The following is a 23,529-nucleotide window of genomic DNA, read 5'->3' as shown; positions in this document are numbered from 1 at the left end:
CGCCATCACTTTCGTGAACACCCGAGGGGCACTGGTAAGGCCGAAGGGGAGCACGGTAAACTGAAAGTGCTCCTGACCCACCGTGAACCGCAGGTAACGCTGGTGGGCCGGCAGGATGGGGATGTGGAAATATGCGTCCTGCAAGTCCAACGCTACCATCCAGTCTCCAGGGTCTAGGGCAGCTAGAACCTGAGCCAAAGTTAACATCTTGAACCTCTCCTTCCGGAGGAAGGCATTGACGTCCCGGAGGTCCAAGATAGGGCGTAGGCCCCCTTTGCCCTTCTTGGGAACCAGAAAGTAGTGGGAATAACAACCACGACCTACTTCTGGGCTCGGAATGCGCTCGACGGCCCCCTTGGCCAAGAGGGCCGAAACTTCCTCGTGGAGAAGATTCAAATGATCCCCCGAGATACGGTGGTGCTGCGGTGGCATGGCTGGAGGGGTCGTCTCGAAGGGGAGGGAGTAGCCCCTTCGGACGATTTGCAGCACCCACCTGTCCGATGTGATGGACCGCCAGTGGAGCAGGTGATGGCGAACTCTGCCGCCCACTGGCGTGGAATGGGCCTGAAAGCTCGGACTAGGAAGGCTTTGAGGCGGATGCTGCCGGGGTGGATGTGGGCTGACCGCGTCGACCTCCAGAACCGCCTCGGCGGAAACCACGTCCACGACCGCGCGCAAGTTGGTTCTGCGGCTGGTGGCTAGGCGTACGTGAGGAGGCACCCCTTCCTTGGCCACGAAAGGGGCGAAAAGCGGAAGTTTGCGACCGCGGGGCCGAGAGGCCCAAGGACTTGGCCGTAGCCCAGGAGTCCTTAAAGCGATTCAGCGCACTGTCCGTTTTCTCACCAAAAAGGCGAGTGCTATCAAAGGGCATGTCCATGAGAGTACTCTGGACATCACCCGAAAAGGACGTGGACCGCAGCCAGGCGTGACGTCTAAGCGCCACCGTGGTAGAAATCGCCCTACCCAGCGAGTCCGTAGTGTCAAGCCCACATCGGATAGCATGTCGTGCTGCATCCCTCCCATCGGCCAGAGCCTGGGTAAGTCGTGTCTGGACCTCCTCCGGACACAGGGGCAGCACGTCCTCCACCGTATCCCACAGAGAGTGGGAATAACGGTCCAAGAGACAGGTGGTGTTCAAGGACCGCAGGCCCAAACTAAGGGAGGAGAACAGCTTTTTGCCAAACTGTTCAAGTCTCTTGGAATCCCGGTCCGGCGGAGCGGTCGGGAAGGAGGATTGGGAGGTAGAAGCCTGGATAACCAGGCTCTCGGGGGTAGGGTGTTGGGACAGAAAACTGGGGTCGCCCGGAATAGGGCGGTGGCGCCTGGCGACATTCCTGTCCACAGGAGGAACTGTGGAGGGCTTGGACCAGGTTCCCTGCAGAACGTCAATGAGGGCCTCATTGAATTGCAGCAGAGGCTCAGTGGAGCTTGCTGCAGACTGAAGCACCTCAGTGAGCACGTTAGTCCTCACAGCCGCGGCAGGTAGCTCGAGCCCAAGGGCTGCGGCCGCCTTGCGCAGCACCAAAGAGAAAGCAGCACCCTCCTCCGAAGCCACAGTCGGAGGAGAGATGAATCCAGTGTCTGGAGAGGTATACAGACCACTGGCCTCCCCCAGTTCATCTGCCCAGTCCTGTGACAGCTGAGCCTGAACGGCCATAGGATCCTCGGACCCCTCCCATTCGCCCCCGTCATCCGATTCCTGGTAAGCAGGAGGAAGGATCGGAGCCGGACGATAGACATAATGTGTCTCCAGCGGCGCCGAACGCGGCGTCCATCGATGCCGTAACGGCGCCGGGGCTGAACTGGGGCACGACGCCGGGCGGAGCTGGCGTCGGAGGTGGTACCGGTGTCGACGCCGGCGGAGGAGGCGTGACGAGGTCGATCGGCGTCGGCGGGGACTCGGGAACGGGTACCTCGGGCACTTGCGGCGTCGAGGCCGGAGCCGTCGACGGCGCCGGAGCCGCCGGCAGGCAAGGTTGCCCAGTCGGGTCCGCGGGGCCCGAAGGCGCGCCAGCGGGCGTCGACGGCGGAGCCAGGTTCCTCATGGCCGAGAGGAAGGCACTGACTTCCGCCGGCGTCGCGTCAGTCCCAGGGACCGGCGGGTATGGGGACTTGCGCGGCGCCTGCGGCTCCGCTGGAGCCGCGGGGGTGGAACCACCCTGACCCTTGGCCGAGTCGCGCGACCGGCGAGGGGAGTCCGAAGAGCGCTGTCGCCTCTTGGACTTCTTGGAGTGCTTCGACTTACTCGAAGACTTGGAGCCAGACGATCGATGATGAAGTCGGCTGCGGCTCCGTGACCGATCCTTGGACCTCCTCCTGGACCGGGATCGAGAGGGGCGCGGAGCCGAGTGGCGAATCTCGAGAAGCTTACGGGACCGCTCCCGTCTAGCCTTCGAGGTCAGGGCCTTGCAGTTCGAACACGACTCCGCGTCGTGGTCGAGGCCCAAACAGTAAAGGCACCGGCGGTGATGGTCCGTAACCGACATCAAGCGGCTGCAGTCAGCACAGGCTTTAAAACCAGGCATCCTACCGGCACCGGAGTCGAGACAAGATCAAAAAGGATCAAAAAACGTAGTAAAAAAAGACTAAAAGGGGTAGCTCTCCCGGATCTGCGCTTACTGGCGCCGAAAAAAGTAGAACTGACGTCAGCGCGCGAGGGCGGCGTCTAAGTACTCCGACGACATCATTCCGGCGCACGACGCCGACGACGGACGCGGAGCCGCAGACGACGCCTAGCGACGCGCAAGGAGTATTGCTGACGAAAAATCTTCCGGATCCAGTCTGACACCTGGGGATATTCTAAGGTGAGGAATCTAACTAACGTGTTTCTTTCAGATTACCAGCTTTATTATGAAGAGGACTTTATGGCCTACCTTTTACAGACATGATTTTGCGCAGCCATGAATATTGCTTGTCAGAATGCAGTGATTGAGTCAAGATAGGCATTATCATTACCTAAATACAATGTGATTTCAATCTAAAATAAACATAGGAAAGTTTGGAAATCTGAGCAATTGATCCCAAATAGAAGAGGTTTTGAGTGTGAGGACTTTGTTCCAAACCTCAGTGGACGTAAGGACCAAATCAAACATGAACCTGTCATATCAGAAGATTTCATTTCATGTGGGGAAATTGGTTACAGAAATGGATGGATACAGAACCTCAATGGTAGTGAATGCAAATCACAAAGCATAGATGCACATTCACTTAGCTGGCTATTATGCATATCATACAAGCAGTAAATTCTATAGTAGACATTCAACTGTGAAGTGCTAATCTTCAACAACACTTTCTGTAGGAAAGACAATTTTCTTTAAATGGATGAACTTAACATGCTGTGCTATAATGGTGGAATCTGCACATACCTCTGGTAAGCCTAAATATTGTGATGATATGTTCATCTTCAAATCTGTGATGCTCTTTGATGAGTCAGGTCCTTCCTAATCAAGTACAGGAAACAAAGTACAGATGCATTACTTCATAATTTAGGCGATTTCCCCTTCCGACATAGCCCACTAATGTATAGCAAAACCCCTTCCTCCCTTCCACAGACCCAGTTGTTGTGCCTCATGGGGCTCACTGCATGATGCCCAAGGCCGTCACTTAGCCCAGCAACTTAATAAACCTGTGAGGTGGTCAGTCTAAGTCAAATTGTAAGGGTCTTCCTAAATGTTTGTGACGGAAACATCAATTGGTTTATTATAAGAAGTCAAAGGACCTTACATTACATGTACAAGGGTAGCACTCTACAGGTCTGGAGGAACTCAATGGTTGTGCACACCAGTCCACTAACAGAGGTTTTCACCAATAGGTCAGGTAAGAGCAATTTCGCTAACCACAATGGAGATGTGGACCCACTAACTAAATACAGAATACAACTAAGGCAAGATTTTTTTAACTACCTTATACCTGATATGTGCTCATTTATGATGAAATACACTTAAAATAAACTGTACAGGACACACGTTCTCACCTCCTGTGAGGTCAACTTCCTCTTCTTCTTATCTCTTTTTCTTTCCAAATCAGACACGATCTTCTCATCAGTTAGGTTGCTTCGGAACTCACAAAATTCATGCCAGAATGAGAACAAAATGCTAAAAACCACCATCTAAACAAGGGACAATAAAAACAAGAGTTAATAGGAGCTTCAAATGTGCTTTTTCATGCTTGTTCACATATTTGGAAGAAAAAGTTACCTACTTGAAATTCTTGTTCTCCGGAATATCTTCATTGTTGTAAAGAGTAAAAAGCACCACCCATGTGCGAGACCCCAAAGCACTTTAAATATAAATAAAATCTCTTCTAATAATGATTATATGTGCCTATCTTCAGGCAACACTGACTAAATCTCATTTTTTTTCTTAAAAATAAATAAAAGACAGTTTTAATTAAACATTCCACCAATGGCTAATCGAATATTTTCGGATTACTTTTTAGGGAAAAAAGTAAGAAAAGAAAATAGAGCTTTAAAGGTAGAAGGAATCTATTAAGGGAGTCAGCATCTCCACTGCCATACAATGCCCTGCAAGAAGTTGTCTTACTGTGTTTTGGCGGAACCTAACATGAAGTCACATCTTCTTTTTGATTAAAAAAACCTTAAATCTTATAAAGGGTGAAGACACTAGGGAGCCTATTCACAAACTGCATTTTATAATACATTAGTAGTACAACACAATTACTAGTAAGGTACTACACAATGCTATTCCCAAAACTATATGCAGAGTTTCCGCCTCTACGATCCTCCTCTGTGCCCCAACTATCTAGGTGCCGATCACGATCCTGTAAAAACCGGGTACGAACCGTCGGACGGAGCAAATTCTCCGTCCAACGCGTACCCGGTCGTCAAAATGTACAAACATGGAATTACGATTCGCACGGAAACACCATTTCCGTACGAATCGTACAAAACCCCGACCGATGAAAATAAACATACAAATGCGATCCGGGAAAGCGCCGACGTGACGTCGGGACGCACGCAGCCTGCCATTCACGAACCAGGAAATACGATTCGCACCGACGTCATCGCGCACGGTGAATATTTTCCGGCTGCCAAAAACTGCCGGGAAATCAGGACGACGCGAACAAGGAGTACCGGTACGCGACAGACAGACAGGACGACGCGAACAAGGAGTACCTGTACGCGACGGACAGACATGGACCCGAACCTACGTGTCATCCCGGCCCTCATAGCAGTCGACCTCCTCTACAGGTTCCGACGCAGACGATCAGAACAACTAAGGGAGGGGGGGAAAGGGGGGGGCAGGACCAGGGGCAGGCCACAAAACCACCACCAATGTCACACAGCACACATGCCCTGGACATACCTGACCCCCATGCCCTGGTCACCACGAGGGGGTGGGGGCATGTCCAGCAAAGCCAGCGTCCGCCACAAAGGAAGTGCCTGACGACGCGAACCGGCAACACAACTATACAGGTACGTCCCGTACCCACGCCTTAAGAGCGTGGGTACGAGTCGTACCACGCCCACACCTACGTCATCCCAACAATGGCGGGACGGCTGCACCCACGTGGCAAAGGCCTGGGTACGGGTCGCACAAGCATCACATAGCGTGGGTACGGATATGTACGGACCGTACCCCCACCACCGTATGCATGGAGCGTACCCCCAACCCCAACAGTGTAAGTACGACCCGTACCCTCACCCGCGGACGTATACGTCCCACCCCAACAGTGTAAGTACGACCCGTACCCTCACCCGTGTACGTATGGAGCGTACCCCCCACCCCAACAGTGTAAGTACGACCCGTACCCCCACCCGTGTACGTATGGAGTGTACCTCCACCCCAACAGTGTAAGTACAACCCGTACCCTCACCCGCGTACGTATGGAGCGTACCCCCCACCCCAACAGTGTAAGTACGACCCGTACCCTCACCCGCGGACGTATACGTCCCACCCCAACAGTGTAAGTACGACCCGTACCCTCACCCGCGTATGTATGGAGCGTACCCCCCACCCCAACAGTGTAAGTACGACCCGTACCCCCACCCACGTACGTATGGAGCGTACCTCCACCCCAACAGTGTAAGTACGACCCGTACCCTCACCCGCGTACGTATGGAGCGTACCCCCACCCCAACAGTGTAAGTACGACCCGTACACTCACCCGCGTACGTATGGAGCGTACCTCCACCCCAACAGTGTAAGTACGACCCGTACCCTCACCCGTGTACGTATGGAGCGTACCCCCACCCCAACAGTGTAAGTACGACCCGTACCCTCACCCGCGTACGTATGGAGCGTACCTCCCACCCCAACAGTGTAAGTACGACCCATACCCCCATGGAGCGAACCCACACATGTGTATGGACTAAGCGTACATATTGTTAAATAGGAGGGGTGTGTGCCCATCACTCCCAGCAGTGCCCAGAGACAGGAGGGGTGTGTGCAGAGTCCTCCCAGCAGTGCCCAGAGACAGGAGGGGTGTGTGCCTAACACTCACAGCAGTGCCCAGAGTCAGGAGGGGTGGGTGCCTAACACTCACAGCAGTGCCCAGAGTCAGGAGGGGTGGGTGCCTAACACTCACATCAGTGCCCAGAGACAGGAGGGGTGGGTGCCTATCACTCCCAGCAGTGCCCAGACTCAGGAGGGGTGTGTGCAGAGTCCTCCCAGCAGTGCCCAGAGTCAGGAGGGGTGTGTGCAGAGCCCTCCCAGCAGTGCCCAGACACAGGAGGGGTGGGTGCCTATCACTCCCAGCAGTGCCCAGAGTCAGGAGGGGTGTGTGAAGAGCCCTCCCAGCAGTGCCCAGAGACAGGAGGGGTGGGTGCCTATCACTCCCAGCAGTGCCCAGAGTCAGGAGGGGTGTGTGCAGAGTCCTCCCAGCAGTGCCCAGAGTCAGGAGGGGTGTGTGCAGAGTCCTCCCAGCAGTGCCCAGAGTCAGGAGGGATGTGTGCAGAGTCCTCCCAGCAGTGCCCAGAGACAGGAGAGGTGGGTGCAGAGTTCTCCTAGCAGTGCCCAGAGACAGGAGGGGTGTGTGCAGAGTCCTCCCAGCAGTGCCCAGAGACAGGAGGGGTGGGTGCCTATCACTCCCAGCAGTGCCCAGAGTCAGGAGGGGTGTGTGCAGAGCCCTCCCAGCAGTGCCCAGACACAGGAGGGGTGTGTGCCCATCACTCCCAGCAGTGCCCAGAGACAGGAGGGGTGTGTGAAGAGTCCTCCCAGCAGTGCCCAGAGACAGGAGGGGTGGGTGCAGAGTCCTCCCAGCAGTGCCCAGAGACAGGAGGGGTGTGTGCAGAGTCCTCCCAGCAGTGCCCAGAGTCAGGAGGGGTGTGTGCAGAGCCCTCCCAGCAGTGCCCAGACACAGGAGGGGTGGGTGCCTATCACTCCCAGCAGTGCCCAGAGACAGGAGGGGTGTGTGCAGAGTCCTCCCAGCAGTGCCCAGAGTCAGGAGGTGTGTGTGCCTAACTCTCACAGCAGTGCCCAGAGTCAGGAGGGGTGTGTGCCTAACACTCACAGCAGTGCCCAGAGACAGGAGGGGTGGGTGCCTATCACTTCCAGCAGTGCCCAGAGTCAGGAGGGGTGTGTGCAGAGTCCTCCCAGCAGTGCCCAGAGTCAGGAGGGGTGTGTGCAGAGCCCTCCCAGCAGTGCCCAGACACAGGAGGGGTGGGTGCCTATCACTCCCAGCAGTGCCCAGAGTCAGGAGGGGTGTGTGAAGAGCCCACCCAGCAGTGCCCAGAGACAGGAGGGGTGGGTGCCTATCACTCCCAGCAGTGCCCAGAGTCAGGAGGGGTGTGTGCAGAGTCCTCCCAGCAGTGCCCAGAGTCAGGAGGGGTGTGTGCAGAGTCCTCCCAGCAGTGCCCAGAGACAGGAGGGGTGGGTGCCTATCACTCCCAGCAGTGCCCAGAGTCAGGAGGGGTGTGTGCAGAGTCCTCCCAGCAGTGCCCAGAGTCAGGAGGGGTGTGTGCAGAGTCCTCCCAGCAGTGCCCAGAGACAGGAGGGGTGGGTGCCTATCACTCCCAGCAGTGCCCAGAGACAGGAGGGGTGGGTGCAGAGTCCTCCCAGCAGTGCCCAGACACAGGAGGGGTGTGTGCAGAGTCCTCCCAGCAGTGCCCAGAGTCAGGAGGGGTGTGTGCAGAGCCCTCCCAGCAGTGCCCAGACACAGGAGGGGTGGGTGCCTATCACTCCCAGCAGTGCCCAGAGTCAGGAGGGGTGTGTGAAGAGCCCTCCCAGCAGTGCCCAGAGACAGGAGAGGTGGGTGCCTATCACTCCCAGAAGTGCCCAGAGTCAGGAGGGGTGTGTGCAGAGTCCTCCCAGCAGTGCCCAGAGTCAGGAGGGGTGGGTGCCTATCACTCCCAGCAGTGCCCAGAGTCAGGAGGGGTGTGTGAAGAGCCCTCCCAGCAGTGCCCAGAGACAGGAGAGGTGGGTGCCTATCACTCCCAGCAGTGCCCAGAGTCAGGAGGGGTGTGTGCAGAGTCCTCCCAGCAGTGCCCAGAGTCAGGAGGGGTGTGTGCAGAGTCCTCCCAGCAGTGCCCAGAGACAGGAGGGGTGGGTGCCTATCACTCCCAGCAGTGCCCAGAGTCAGGAGGGGTGTGTGCAGAGTCCTCCCAGCAGTGCCCAGAGTCAGGAGGGGTGTGTGCAGAGTCCTCCCAGCAGTGCCCAGAGACAGGAGGGGTGGGTGCCTATCACTCCCAGCAGTGCCCAGAGACAGGAGGGGTGGGTGCAGAGTCCTCCCAGCAGTGCCCAGAGACAGGAGGGGTGTGTGCAGAGTCCTCCCAGCAGTGCCCAGAGTCAGGAGGGGTGTGTGCAGAGCCCTCCCAGCAGTGCCCAGACACAGGAGGGGTGGGTGCCTATCACTCCCAGCAGTGCCCAGAGTCAGGAGGGGTGTGTGAAGAGCCCTCCCAGCAGTGCCCAGAGACAGGAGAGGTGGGTGCCTATCACTCCCAGAAGTGCCCAGAGTCAGGAGGGGTGTGTGCAGAGTCCTCCCAGCAGTGCCCAGAGTCAGGAGGGGTGGGTGCCTATCACTCCCAGCAGTGCCCAGAGACAGGAGGGTTGTGTGCAGAGTCTTCCCAGCAGTGCCCAGAGGCAGGAGGGGTGTGTGTCTAACACTCACAGCAGTGCCCATGAAACGCAAAGGGTGGAGTAGCCACAGATACCATGCCCACAAATTTCAGTCAGGTGCACAAAGACCCTGCAGTACATGTACCACATGTGTGCGAGGCTGGGAGTATACGCATGCATAGCGCAGAAAAGAAAACATGTACACATGAAGTCATGTCAATAGTCCACATACACAAGTACAATGACTACCAAGAATGCCACGAAGGATGCAGGTGGAGACATCGCTCAGCATGCATGTGCAAAGTAGAAGGAGTCCGTCACACACCCAGCTAATGTACACACAGCTCTGCGCTAAATATTGGGAACACCCTGCAGGGAAGATGTCAGGGTACACAGAGGAAGGAATACACCTTTGGACAATTTCACCATGCAGCAACTGCTTACATGAACACAGAAACCTAGCTAACACCGTGTGATGGCACACAGATCCCAGGGCCCCCCCTATGACCAGCACACTACTACATTTCCCATACAACCAACACATGATCACCACCCAAAATCATGTAGCAGCCCCACCAACAGCAATATCAGAAAAGCAGTAGTGTTCAAAGGAAACAAAAATGGCTTTAATCAGCATGATCAAAAATTGTATGTTCGTAGAAAGTTCAATATTTACAAAGCCCATAGGGCAGTCCAGAAGTCACAGCTGGATGGGGGACACAGTGGGATGCGTGTCCCCTAGCTTGCCTGCACAGTTACATTCCGTCGTCTTCCACAGGGGTGAGGGCATCATGTGGGGGGGAAGAAACAGGCACCGCAGGGACAGGAGGGTGAAGGGTAGGCGTCGTGGGTGCAGGGATGGAGGACTCCACCACAGGGGGTGGGGCAGGGCCAAAGGTGGAGGCCAGGATCTCGCTGCACACCTTAGCAAGGTCCTCCAGGGAATCCCCTGCACCCAAAGGAACCACAGGCCCCAAGGAGGGGGGGGGGGGGGGGGGGGGGTCAGAGGGATGGGTCGCAGCACCACTGGGGGAGGGTGTAGACAGGGGGGGGGAATCAACCACCCTGACCGAGGACTTCCTTGACCGCTTGCGTGGTGGCGTCACTGTGGGGCTCAGGGACAGAGCGGCCACGAAGGAGTCTTTGGGGGAGATGTGGCCAGGAGAGCTGAGGGGAGGGGATTTGGATGGAGTGGATTGGGTGGAATGCGGACTCCCACTCTGGCTGCGTGTCACACGTTTGCCCCCCGACCCAGTGGGTGTGCCTACTTCACCCTGTGTGTGCGTGTCAGGAGGTGTGCGGTGGACCTTCCCTGCTGGTGTGGTGCCTGTGTGTGTTGTGGTGGGTGCATGCTGACGTCTGGGTGTACGTGGGACAGGCATGGGAGTGGGAAGTGTGGATGGGGCAGGGGTAGGGGGTAGGACGTAGCGCTGCAGGAGACCCACTGCTGCAGTCAGTGTCGAGTCTATCGACCTCAGCAAGCTGCGTTGGTCAGCCTGCGATGAATGAATGCCCTCCAAGTATGCCTCCATGTTGTGCAGAACTTGGCTGTGGCCATGGAGGACATTAAGGATCGCAGCCTGACCAACCTGCAACTGCCGCTGGATGTCCACAGACTCGGCATTGGCGGCAGCAGTGGAGACAGGGGCAGGGGGTGCGGTGCCTGGCAGGAAGGAGACATGTGGTGACCGGGCACGTTGGGAAGGGACACGAGCAAGTGGGAGGCGGCTGATGGCAACGGAGGGGGCGGGGCGAGATGTAGTGCCGCTGTCAGCTGCTGGTGCAGCCGCCGCCCACTAGGAGAGATCATCCTCGGACCCGTCAGCTTCATACTCTGTTGTGCCAGTCGACAGGTCCCCGGCTTCACTCTCCTCCGCCTCAGTCCCACTTGATGTGCCAGCCCCGATGTCACCGCTGGCACTGGTGCTCGGTCCCTCTGCTCCGTCTGTGCCCATGTCTCCCTCCGTATCCCCCGACGATGCTGTGGGCAGGGTGAAGAGACAGAAATTAATCATACACCTGTATACATATGTCACATGAGTCCAATCTACATAGGTCACAGTGCATAGCCTGAAACAAAAGAAGAGTTACATCTACAAAACAAGGTACATATGTAGGGCATGCAAGACACAGTTGTTTGACCCACCATGCCACCGAAAAACTATGGAGAGCATGACACAATAGCAAATGAGATGGAATGGAATTTTGACTGAGGAGCAAGGTCCTGGGGACAATCCAGCACTGCATCTGCACCACACAGCGTGGCAGGAAATAGGGATGAGCAGGGACCATATCCAGGAACAAGAGGCACATGCAGCATAGGTTATACTGAAAACATGCCCACCATGACTGGCCCACTGCACCTTGAGTGCATGTCCAGACAAACATCACACACTGGCCAGTCCTAGCAAGGAGATATCAGGTTGTGACATGAAGGCCATGCCCGCACCACCCACCCCCTACATGAGACTATTCTTTGGAGACACAGGAAGCACTTACATCCCTTAGTCTGGGTGAAATACACATGGGATGCAACAAATCAAGGTTGCACACAAAATACCCAAGGTGCGCCTGTCCAAATAATCATGTACAAATGGGCATCATCAGATGATTGTAACAAGACACACAGGCAATGTCCACCGTGAGTATGAACAAGGAAAATCAGGTCAGTCTGTACAGTGGACACTTGTACTACATTTCACGTCAATATACATTTGGCCAGGGGACAATGGCACAGAGCACAACCTATGCTGTAGACACAGAGATTGTCAACATATTCGGATTACACACATGATACCTAGGAAAATCTGCCCCTGGGGACAGTAGTGGCCACACAACTCCATGCTCCTGAATGGGAATGACTGCAACATACGCTACCATCCCCGCACTATGCGTACCGCACACTCATGCACATCATGTCACAGGCCACCACATAGGACATGCGTGCTGTAAGGCCTCACACTTGAGAGACTGACTCCCATGTCTGGACTCAGCATTAGTGCCAACTGACATGGAACCCACAAGACCAGAACTGGACAGGGCACAGGCAAGGTCCCAAAACCTGTTACACACCACCCCCACACATGATGCTGCAGGCATTGTACACGTGGAGAAGGTGCTAGGCTACATAACCTTGTGACGGAGTGACTTCACACAGACCAGGGAACACATTGCAAGGAGGGGAAGGGAGGCAGGAGAGCACTGCAATACTGTGGGTAACAGGATCTGCACAGCACCATTAAACCCTGGTAGTGCATCCATGGAACAGTGCACTTACAAATGCTGGTGAAACACAACAAACACACATGTACTTACCCCCTTTCTGCTGCTGCATCTCCTGTAAGCGCCTGTCCAAGTCTGGAAATACCACCGCCAGCACACGCTTGTGGATGTGGGAGAGACGGCGGCGCCCGCGGTTCTTATGGCTCTCAGGTGAGTCCCCCAGCAGGACCCGTGCGATCCTCCGCGTCCAGCACCGGATATCCTGCCAGCGTTTCCTCACCTGGGACAGGCGCCGCTTCCGACCATCCGCACTCCTCACGGCACTGACGGCGGTCAGCCAGATCTGCTCCTTGGCAGAGGCACCTACCTGTGAGGATGAACAAGTGACACTACATCAATACACCTGCAACATGTCACAGAGACACATATGAGAACAAATTAGCTGGTTACAACAAGGCATGTCATGCAGCCAACGCATTGCACCTTTGCCATAGGGACATACTCCTCTGGGGAAGGGCAAAAGCATTACGTGCCAGTGAAGGTACACAGGTGGAATGAGGGCAAAGACACAATCAATTATAAAGGTTCACACTGTGCATCACACCCACCCCTCCTGACTCTGGGCACTGCTGGGAGGACTCTGCACACACCCCTCCTGTCCCTGGGCACTGCTGGGAGTGATAGGCACCCACCCCTCCTGTCTCTGGGCACTGCTGGGAGGACTCTGCACACACCCCTCCTCACTCTGGGCACTGCTGGGAGTGATAGGCACCCACCCCTCCTGTCTCTGGGTACTGCCGGGAGTGATAGGCACCCACCCCTCCTGTCTCTGGGCACTGCTGGGAGGACTCTCCACACACCCCTCCTGACTCTGGGCACTGCTGGGAGTGATAGGCACCCACCCCTCCTGACTCTGGGCACTGCTGGGAGTGATAGGCACCCACCCCTCCTGTCTCTGGGCACTGCTGGGAGTGATAGGCACCCACCCCTCCTGTCTCTGGGCACTGCTGGGAGTGATAGGCACCCACCCCTCCTGTCTCTGGGCACTGCTGGGAGGACTCTGCACACACCCCTCCTGACTCTGGGCACTGCTGGGAGTGATAGGCACCCACCCTCCTGTCTCTGGGCACTGCTGGGAGGACTCTGCACACACCCCTCCTGACTCTGGGCACTGCTGGGAGTGATAGACACCCACCCCTCCTGACTCTGGGCACTGCTGGGAGTGATAGGCACCCACCCCTCCTGTCTCTGGGCACTGCTGGGAGTGATAGTCACCCACCCCTCCTGTCTCTGGGCACTGCTGGGAGTGATAGGCACCCACCCTCCTGACTCTGGGCACTGCTGGGAGTGATAGGCACCCACCCCTCCTGTCTCTGGGCACTGCTGGGAGTGATAGGCACCCACCCCTCCTGTCTCTGGGCACTGCTGGGAGGACTCTGCACACACCCCTCCTGACTCTGGGCACTGCTGGGAGTGATAGGCACCCACCCCTCCTGACTCTGGGCACTGCCGGGAGGGCTCTGCACACACCCCTCCTGACTCTGGGCACTGCTGGGAGTGATAGGCACCCACCCCTCCTGTCTCTGGGCACTGCTGGGAGTGATAGGCACCCACCCCCCCTGTCTCTGGGCACTGCTGGGAGTGATAGGCACCCACCCCTCCTGACTCTGGGCACTGCTGGGAGTGATAGGCACCCACCCCTCCTGTCTCTGGGCACTGCTGGGAGGACTCTGCACACACCCCTCCTGACTCTGGGCACTGCTGGGAGTGATAGGCACCCACCCCGTCTGTCTCTGGGCACTGCTGGGAGTGATAGGCACCCACCCCTCCTGACTCTGGGCACTGCTGGGAGTGATGGGCACCCACCCCTCCTGTCTCTGGGCACTGCTGGGAGTGATAGGCACCCACCCCTCCTGTCTCTGGGCACTGCTGGGAGGACTCTGCACACACCCCTCCTGACTCTGGGCACTGCTGGGAGTGATAGGCACCCACCCCTCCTGACTCTGGGCACTGCTGGGAGTGATAGGCACCCACCCCTCCTGTCTCTGGGCACTGCTGGGAGTGATAGGCACCCACCCCTCCTGTCTCTGGGCACTGCTGGGAGGACTCTGCACACACCCCTCCTGACTCTGGGCACTGCTGGGAGTGATAGGCACCCACCCCTCCTGTCTCTGGGCACTGCTGGGAGTGATAGGCACCCACCCCTCCTGTCTCTGGGCACTGCTGGGAGTGATAGGCACCCACCTCTCCTGTCTCTGGGCACTGCTGGGAGGACTCTGCACACACCCCTCCTGACTCTGGGCACTGCTGGGAGTGATAGGCACCCACCCCTCCTGACTCTGGGCACTGCTGGGAGTGATAGGCACCCACCCCTCCTGTCTCTGGGCACTGCTGGGAGTGATAGGCACCCACCCCTCCTGTCTCTGGGCACTGCTGGGAGGACTCTGCACACACCCCTCCTGACTCTGGGCACTGCTGGGAGACATCAGGCATCCCCCCCCCCCCCTGGGACTCCCCCTACAGTACATAGCATGTGTGTCACACCTGGACACAATGGCAGAAGTCACAGTCACAAAAAAAGGGACACAGTCTGTGCTAGTAGCTCTGCACTCACCTGATACCCTGGTCGCCCATACAGCAGGGGGTACTGTGGGAGGATCACATCCAGCAATGCCAGGTTCTCCTCCAGGGTGAATGGCTGTGACCTCTCCACAGACCTTGACATGGTTCCAGGGAATCAGGAGCAGCAGCAGTGTGGTAGAATCGAAATATGTGCAGGCAAGTGCTCCCTCATGGGACCTGGCTGCCTTATATCTGCCTTGCTGGCCTGTTTCATGCACAGGAGTACAGAGTGATTGGTCACTCACCTTTGCATCCTATGTTTCCTCCAATCCCTTCAAACCTAGCACAGTCAGTGGGTTCTTATTGTGTTTTTTTCTTCAGCATGATGTCAACCCCACAAGCACATTGCAACAAAGTAGATTCATTCCAACTGACTTCTGCTGTGCACCTTCCAGAACAAATTCAAACTCAAAACGTGGTCTCCATGACAACCAGCATGCATGTAGGCCTTAATACTTGTCCCTCATGTGTCCCCTATGTAAAATTGAGCTTCACCCACAGGTACGGTGCGTTCCGGGCCCCTAGGGCACCCCAAATGCATAGCAACGGCCCGTACATGCGTGCGTACGTTCACTATCACTACGAGTACGCATACGCGAGGACACCCATGGTGATAGTGAACGTACAGGCGTGTGTACGGTCCGTACCACTATGGGTGTTCTCGCGTATGCCTACTCGTAGTGATAGTGAACGTACAGGCGTGTGTACGGGCCGTACCACTGCGAGTACGCATACGCCAGGACACCCATGGTGATAGTGAACGTACAGGCGTGTGTACGGTCCGTACCACTATGGGTGTTCTCGCGTATGCGTACTCGTAGTGATAGTGAACGTACAGGCGTGTGTACGGGCCGTACCACTGCGAGTACGCATACGCGAGGACACCCATGGTGATAGTGAACGTACAGGCGTGTGTACGGTCCGTACCACTATGGGTGTTATCGCGTATGCGTACTCGTAGTGATAGTGAACGTACAGGCGTGTGTACGGGCCGTACCACTGCGAGTACGCATACGCGAGGACACCCATGGTGATAGTGAACGTACAGGCATGTGTACGGTCCGTACCACTATGGGTGTTCTCGCGTATGCCTACTCGTAGTGAAAGTGAACCTACAGGCGTGTGTACGGGCCGTACCACTGCGAGTACGCATACGCCAGGACACCCATGGTGATAGTGAACGTACAGGCGTGTGTACGGTCCGTACCACTATGGGTGTTCTCGCGTATGCGTACTCGTAGTGATAGTGAACGTACAGGCGTGTGTACGGGCCGTACCACTGCGAGTACGTATACGCGAGGACACCCATGGTGATAGTGAACGTACAGGCGTGTGTACGGTCCGTACCACTATAGGTGTTATCGCGTATGCGTACTCGTAGTGATAGTGAACGTACAGGCGTGTGTACGGGCCGTACCACTATGGGTGTTCTCGCGTATGCGTACTCGTAGTGATAGTGAACGTACGCACGCCTGTACGGGCCGTACCACTATGGATGTTCTTGCGTATGCGTACTTACTGACCGTACACATGCCTGTACGCTCACCATCACTATGGGTACACATACGGCAGCACTCCCATAGTGATATGGGAACGTACACAGGCCCTCTTAGCAGCAGTACGGTGGTTTTCACACATCACAGTGGTGACAGGCAGCACACAGGAAGGAATAGGGCTGACATACTTGTCCATGGATGGACATCAAGGCATTGTCTGGGCAGTACTACATGTGTGGGGCACAGGTGTGACAGGCTGTGATGTGGCACATTACTCCTGAGTCCAGAAGGCACCAGATGTATGATGAGATGTGTACAGATGTAATGTGTGACGGTGCAATGTGTGCCAGGCATGCCCTTGACTCCTTTGACATGTGTGCATGTCGTACTGCACACTTGGGATGAGCGTCACTGGCATGGCACAGACACCAACACACGGAAGTGTCCCCTGATGCCCGGTACAGGGGTTACCACACCTGACATGTCACTACCCACGGCGCACGATGTGACTATGTCATGTATGTGTGGGGGGTTCCCATTAGGTTGATGTTGGAGCATCCTCAAAAGTTGCAGCTGTTGCAGCAACCAACATGTGTCTGTGTGTAGATTGACATTGCACACTGTTCCGCACACCATGCCACATGTGGTATCGGATGTGAGGTGCGTATGTATGCATGGGACACGGAGTAGCGTAACAAGGACATGTCTGCATCCTCTCTATGAATGTGTGGTGAGTCATGACATGTACACCTTCATGGCAAGGTGTGTGGGCTGACCTAGTGTAATGTCATGTGACCTGTGGCTCTAGTGTTCCGCTACCAGTCTCTGCAATCGACATCCTACTTCTGCTGATGTGTGGATGTATGTCACTCCTGTGTTGCGTCTGGCTGTTCACTTGCACTGGGACACAGCTAATCCCATGCCATGGCATGTGGGGGTTCAGAATCTCCATGTGTAGCTGGGTCTTGGTAGGAGTGTCACCTGGCAGCCATACGTGTCCAGGGCATGTGGCACATACCTGACTCCGTGTATAGACAGATTAACATGTGCTCAGTACAAAATAATTGTTGTTGTGGTGCACTCACTCTTCCTTGTCACTTCCAAATTACTGCAGAGCGCCGCCTCTTCCCCGAGCAATTCCGGACTTGGCTGCCATGCGGGAGAATGACTGTATCCGGTGCTACCGCTTCCCCCAACGGTTGATTCTGGATTTGACGGCGAGACTGGCACCACACCTGCAACCGCTGCACAGGTATCCTACGGCACTGACACCCAAGCTGAAGGTAATGGCAGCCCTACATTTTCTAGCCACGGGTACCTTTCAAAATACCATAGCTCATGTTGGTGGCATGTCCCAGAGCATGTTCTGCCGTGTGCTGCATGATTTCTTAGAGGCTATGTTGATTCACCTGGATGACTTCATCTATTTCCCTACCCCTGAAATGTTGACTGGGGTCAAGCGTGGATTCTATGCCCTGGGAGGGATGCCCCATGTCATTGGGTCCATAGATGGGACACATGTTGCTTTGGTACCACCACAGGCACAGGAGGTAGCGTACCGGAATCGCAAGCACTACCACTCCATCAATGCCCTTGTGGTGTGTCTGTCCAACATGGTGATTTCACATGTCTGTGCTCGTTTTCCAGAATCAGCACACGATGCCTACATCATGAGGCGTAGCAGGGTGCCTGAAATGACGCAGCTGCGCAACGAACGAGCATGTGTTGTTGGTGGGTACAGTCTGTCTGTCCTATATTTTGCTTAGACTTCCAGCACGACCGCTTCTCCTGTCCTGCTTATGTCCATGTGCTTTCCATGTAGGGGACGCTGGCTATCCCAACATGCCATGGCTGATCACACCTCTCCGCAACCCCATCACGCCGGCCCAGTTCCGCTACAACACCGTCCATGGCCGGACAAGGCGAGTGATAGAGAGGACGTTTGGCCTCCTGAAGAGCCGATTCAGGTGCTTACACAAGACCGGCGGCGCGCTCCCATATGCCCCGGCGAAGGTCTGCAAAATCTTCAGGGTCTGCTGCATGCTGCACAACATGGCAGTTGAGAAAGCTGTGCCACTCATCCTGGATCAAGATGACGAGGACCATCCACCCGTGGAGGACGAAGGTCTTGGCAATGGGGCTAGTGATGTGGAGGATGTGGAGCCGCAAGAGGACATCTGGACTCGGCTCATACGCGACTTCTTTGCTTAGTGGTGAGTACCAGTGTCTGAGTGTGCACGCATTGGTCCCCGTGTGGCATGTGTTGTGATGTGTGTCTCCACATGCATGTTTGGCACGTGAGTCAGAGGTGTGTGTGGGTGTGTCACTGGAGTGATGGTGCCAGTGATGGTTGTATTTCCCCAGTCATAATTGTGACCTAGCATGTTGTCATCCATACATGTGTCGAGTACATGCACATGCAAGTGGCTGTGCTTTTTGTGGCTGACTTCTTGTGTGTCTCTCTTCCCCAGGTACTTGCGCATGCCGTCTGCTGCTTGCATTGTTGTGGCACTGCTATTCCTCATGGACACGTCATCGTGTGCTGACTCAGCGTTACAGGCACGGACACGTTAGGAAGTCTCCTTAGGGTAAGGGATGCATCAGGGGTGTATTGGGTGTGGCAGTTGTTCACGATGTATGCACACTGCCCCTGTCGATGTTTGGTTTCTCTGCAGACATGTTGCATCACCATGGTACACATGACATGCAGCTGGGTACACCTGAATAGATGGTCAGACTAGTTGACAGTCATCTGTGATGGGATAGTGGATTGTGATGAAGGCATCAATGTGTGTAACACTGCCCTCGGACACATACGGTTTGCATTGGCTTGACATGGTGTGGGACTTCCACATCAGAGGATCAATGGTGTATGGCAGGCTCTCCGTGAGCAGCAGGGGGTGTTTAGCTGTTAGCCGACACTTGTGTGCCAGTTCCATGGCTATCACGCATTTGTGCTGCAGAAGGGGGGTGCCAGTGTTGGACCCACATGTTACTCCACATGACCTGTGTATGTGTACTCCGAGTTGCCTCTGCATTCCCGAATACATGCCTAATAAAGGTGTCCCTATGCCTCCAAGGTGCCTCTTCTCAGTCAATGCTGGTGTGTTGCCACGGTGCATCCGGCATGTCTGGCATGGTTTTCCCTGATAGTGGCTATGTGTCTATGTGTCGAGTAGCAAGATGCAAGCTGTGTGTGTGGGATGAGACTGTGTATTGTGCATGATGTCCATGACTGTGTGGGTATTGTGACATGTGCCATCCCCATGCATCCAACGTTGGCCAGGCCCCCATTATCTGCATCCACCGGACTCAAGCTTGCAGGACATGGTTCTGCCACCTGTCTACACATACCTGGGCGCCCCCCAGGACACTGGACATGATCCCTGACCTCTGCGCATGACTGTTGCTGTACTCAATATGTCTGTCGGCACGGTTGTGCGGCCACCCCCTCAGCTGGTTGGGCCCATCACGGGTGTGTATGGTGCTCCATGTCTGTCTTGCCTAATACACTGTGACCCATGTGTGTCCTGTGCCAGACTCAGGCCCCAGGGTGTGGATGGTTGAAGTCAAAAGAGAACTCAGGCATGTTTAGACTTTACAAGACACATGTAAGGTAATAATGCAACCAGCAGGCATCTTCTCTTCATGGTGTGACTTTTTATTTTAGGGGGGGGGGGGGGGGGGGGTTATGACATGAGGGGCTTTCCGGGTGTTTGGAATCCAAAGTTCAGTAGGGGAGTTGGTGTCCTTGCCATGCCACAGTCTTTGTCAACATTGGTCAGACAGTGACCAGCAAGGCCATGTGGCAGGGAATGTCTTTTGATGCTGTGCTGCTGTTGCTCCAGTGGGCCAGGTGCCAGGCCAGGTGTCCTGGGAGATGGTGCTGTAGCGCCGACCCTCACGGTCTTTTCCGTGGACGACCCGCCCTCCTGCGGGGACCCTCAGAAGCAGGCCTTGACGATGTTTGGGATGCTCCATCGGATGTTTCCTCCTCCTCCTCCTGATCCCTCCCTGTGGGTGGTGATGTTCTACGCCTTCTGGCACAGGGAGGGTTGCCCATGTTGTCGGCCATCCGACGGAGTGTACTGTGAATTCCCGTGAACACCGTCACAAGCTCAGCCTGTCTGTCCTCCATCCTCCGTTGGTGTTGCAGTAGACAGGCATGTTGCTCCGCATGTTGCTGGGCCTGCTGGGTCTTGACCTCATCGAGGGTCCCCTTCATATCGTTGAGGGTGGACACAACCTGGGCCATGCCCGTGGTGTCCTGCCGGTATGTGTCCAGGATGTTTCGGACATGGGAATATACCGGATCCCCAGCCAACTGGTCAGGCTGGCGCCTCCGCCGTCCTCCACTCCCACCACCCCTGCCCACTTGCACCTGGCCTGCCCTTGTGGGCACATCGGGTCTCCGGGACCCCTGAGGGGTGGCATTGGCGCCTGCCTCCTCCTGGGTGCCCGGGACACCGTGTCCCTCCTGGCCAGCCTGGCTGCTTTGTGGTGGTGGGGCAGGGATCCTGGGTGTCTCCTGGGATGTGGCAGGAGTGGGGGTGGTGGTTGGCCCCGTTGTACCTGACGCAGGTGCTGCAGGTCGTTGGACACCAGAGGAGCCAGGTTGGTCGGGGTCGTCCACAGAGTGGTGAGAGTCGTCGCTGCCGGTGGGATCGGCCTCCCGCAGAGCCGGGTCCTGTGAGTCTTCCCCCCCAGTGTTGGGGGGTGAACCACGAGGTTGACCTGTGTGTGAGAGAGACAATGTTAATTTTGTTCCATGCAACATCCATGTTTCATTAGTTTCAAAGTTGGAACATTTCCTCTGGGAATTTGGATCTGTCTTGCATTCCACTCACAGTGCACTTGTGCATGGGTGTGTCCCTTGGGCACAGCTTTGGCGACTTTAACTATGTGTGGCACAGTCTTACTTGCTGCGTCAAGTGTGACTGCAGTCAGCAGTGGAGTGGGCAGGTGTGGCGAGCCGTGCATTGGCGCCTTCCGTGTTGCACTGTACGTGGGCACATGAAGTTGTTCCACACACTTCAATGATGCAGGTAGCTGTCGTTGTGCTCGTGCACAGGTTGTGACATGGCCCTGTGTTTTGCCATGGAGGAGAGGGGGGGTGCTGGCACTGGCCACCCTTGTCTACATGCACGCAGTCCACCTGCTGACGAGCAGACATTCCCACACACCACAAGGCTGATTTGCTCTCCCTGTGTCTCCCTCCCTCTCTGTCCCCCTCTCCCTCCCTCTCTGTCCCCCTCTCCCTCCCTCTGTGTGTCAGCCTCCTCCCTCTGTCCGTCTCCCTGTGTCTCCCTCCCTCTCTGTCCCCCTCTCCCTCCCTCTCTGTCCCCCTCTCCCTCCCTCTGTGTGTCAGCCTCCTCCCTCTGTCCGTCTCCCTGTGTCTCCCTCCCTCTCTGTCCCCCTCTCCCTCCCTCTCTGTCCCCCTCTCCCTCCCTCTGTGTGTCAGCCTCCTCCCTCTGTCCGTCTCCCTGTGTCTCCCTCCCTCTCTGTCCCCCTCTCCCTCCCTCTGTGTCAGCCTCCTCCCTCTGTCCGTCTCCCTGTGTCTCCCTCCCTCTCTGTCCCCCTCTCCCTCCCTCTCTGTGTCAGCCTCCTCCCTCTGTCCGTCTCCCTGTGTCTCCCTCCCTCTCTGTCCCCCTCTCCCTCCCTCTCCGTCCCCCTCTCCCTCCCTCTGTGTGTCACCCTCTGTCACCTCAGCCCAGCTTCCTGGGCACACACTGTTAGCAGTTCTTTGAATAGCCCTTGGATTGTTGCTGTGAGTTTGTTTCTGATCTCCAGGCACCCATTGGGTGTAGTGTGTGTGTCTGCGCTGCTGCAGTGGTGGTGTGTGCTGCCACTCTTTCACAGTGTTGGCTGTTCATTAGCTGCTGTCATGTGCAAAACAGTGCCTTCACCCCCATGTGTTAATGCAAGGCGTCCGCCATTTGCTGGCGAGTCTTTCCTGTGTGGGGACACACTGTTTGTCTTGCTGTGACCTAGGCCATATGGGCAGAGGGCATTGTTGTGTGCTCCTGAGTTGCACTATGTGATTTTTGGGGCCCACCCTCCCCCCATTCGGGTTACCGTGTCATGTGTTGGTGTCTTCTGTGGCCTGTGACTTGACATTGTTCAGCTGGGTGCATGGGGCATGGGGGCGCCAGTGGCATGTGCGTGTTCATGGAGTGTGGTTGAGTCATGCGATAGCTTGGGGTGGTTGCGTGCCTGTTTGTGAGTTTGGTTGTGGATGACGTTCCCCCCCATGTGAGGTGCGTTGTTTGTGTACTCACCCGGGTCTCGGAGTCCTCCTAATCCTTCGACTGCCTCCACCGGCAGTATGGCCATCACCCTCTCCTCCCAGGGATGGTAGTGTACGGGTCTGCGGGACGGCCCTCCTCCAGTGACGTTGGCCTGGTTGTGTTCATCCGTCATCTTGGCTCGGACCCTCCTCCGCAGATCGTACCACCTGGCTTGGCATTCCTGCTTGTTCCTTCTGGTGTCCGCAACAGCATTCACAGCATCGACGATGGTCTGCCACATGGCTGTTTTTTCTGAAATGCTGGTCTGTCTGACCAATGTTCCAAAGAGGTGTGGCTCGATTTCATCGTCAAGGACCTCCAACTCTCGGTTACTGAACTTTGGATTCTTGTTAGTGGGCATGGTGAGGGGTGTGGATGGTGGGGGGGGGGGGTGTGTGGATGGTTGTGGGTGTGTGGGTGTGGTTGTGCAGGTGTGTGTGTGAATGTGATGAGGGGGTGTTTGTGAAGGTGGTTGTGTGAAGGTGTGCAAGTGTAAGGTGTGGTAAAGCTTCTAGTATGGTGCTGTAGGTTGTCTGTGGGGTCTGGCAGCAGTGAGTCTGTTGCAAAGGTTCATGGTTTGTGTGTGTGGGCCCTTTTTATTGGTCCATTGGTGGGTGTGGCTGTGTTTGAAGTTTGGGTGGGTGTGTTATAAGGAGTGGTGGTGTTTTGGTCCTCTGTTTGTTTTTGGCAGTTGCAGGTCAGTGAATGTGTTGTTTTAGTGGTTGTTGGACATGTTTAGTGGCTTTGTGCCATTCGAATGGTGTATTCTTGTGTTGTTTTGGTTTGTCCTGGTTGTGTACGTGCGTTTTTAGCGTGTGTACGAGGTGTACATGGGCCATTGTGTTGTACAGTGCTGTCCTTGTGTGTGGCTTGGTACGACTCGTACAT

At 55.9% G+C, this 23,529-nt stretch overlaps 1 protein-coding gene across 3 annotated transcripts in view; it reads right to left on the bottom strand.

Moving 5' to 3' along the window:
- Nucleotides 1-23,529, bottom strand: part of RGS22 (regulator of G protein signaling 22) — a 1,028,745-nt gene that overhangs the window by 217,194 nt on the left and 788,022 nt on the right. For all 3 annotated transcript variants that reach the window (XM_085605181.1, XM_085605183.1, XM_085605184.1), the window contains 2 exons: nt 3,974-4,108; nt 3,366-3,440 (listed from right to left, as the gene is read on the bottom strand). In XM_085605181.1, coding sequence (XP_085461307.1) covers nt 3,366-3,440; nt 3,974-4,108 — 210 coding nt within the window. The remainder of the gene's footprint in view (nt 1-3,365; nt 3,441-3,973; nt 4,109-23,529) is intronic.

The sequence above is a fragment of the Triturus cristatus genome, chromosome 5_1, assembly GCF_964204655.1.
Source record: "Triturus cristatus chromosome 5_1, aTriCri1.1, whole genome shotgun sequence".
NCBI classification, from domain to species: Eukaryota; Metazoa; Chordata; class Amphibia; order Caudata; family Salamandridae; genus Triturus; species Triturus cristatus.
Note: the sequence above shows the minus strand (reverse complement) of the source record. Positions and strands in the feature narration are given on the sequence as shown.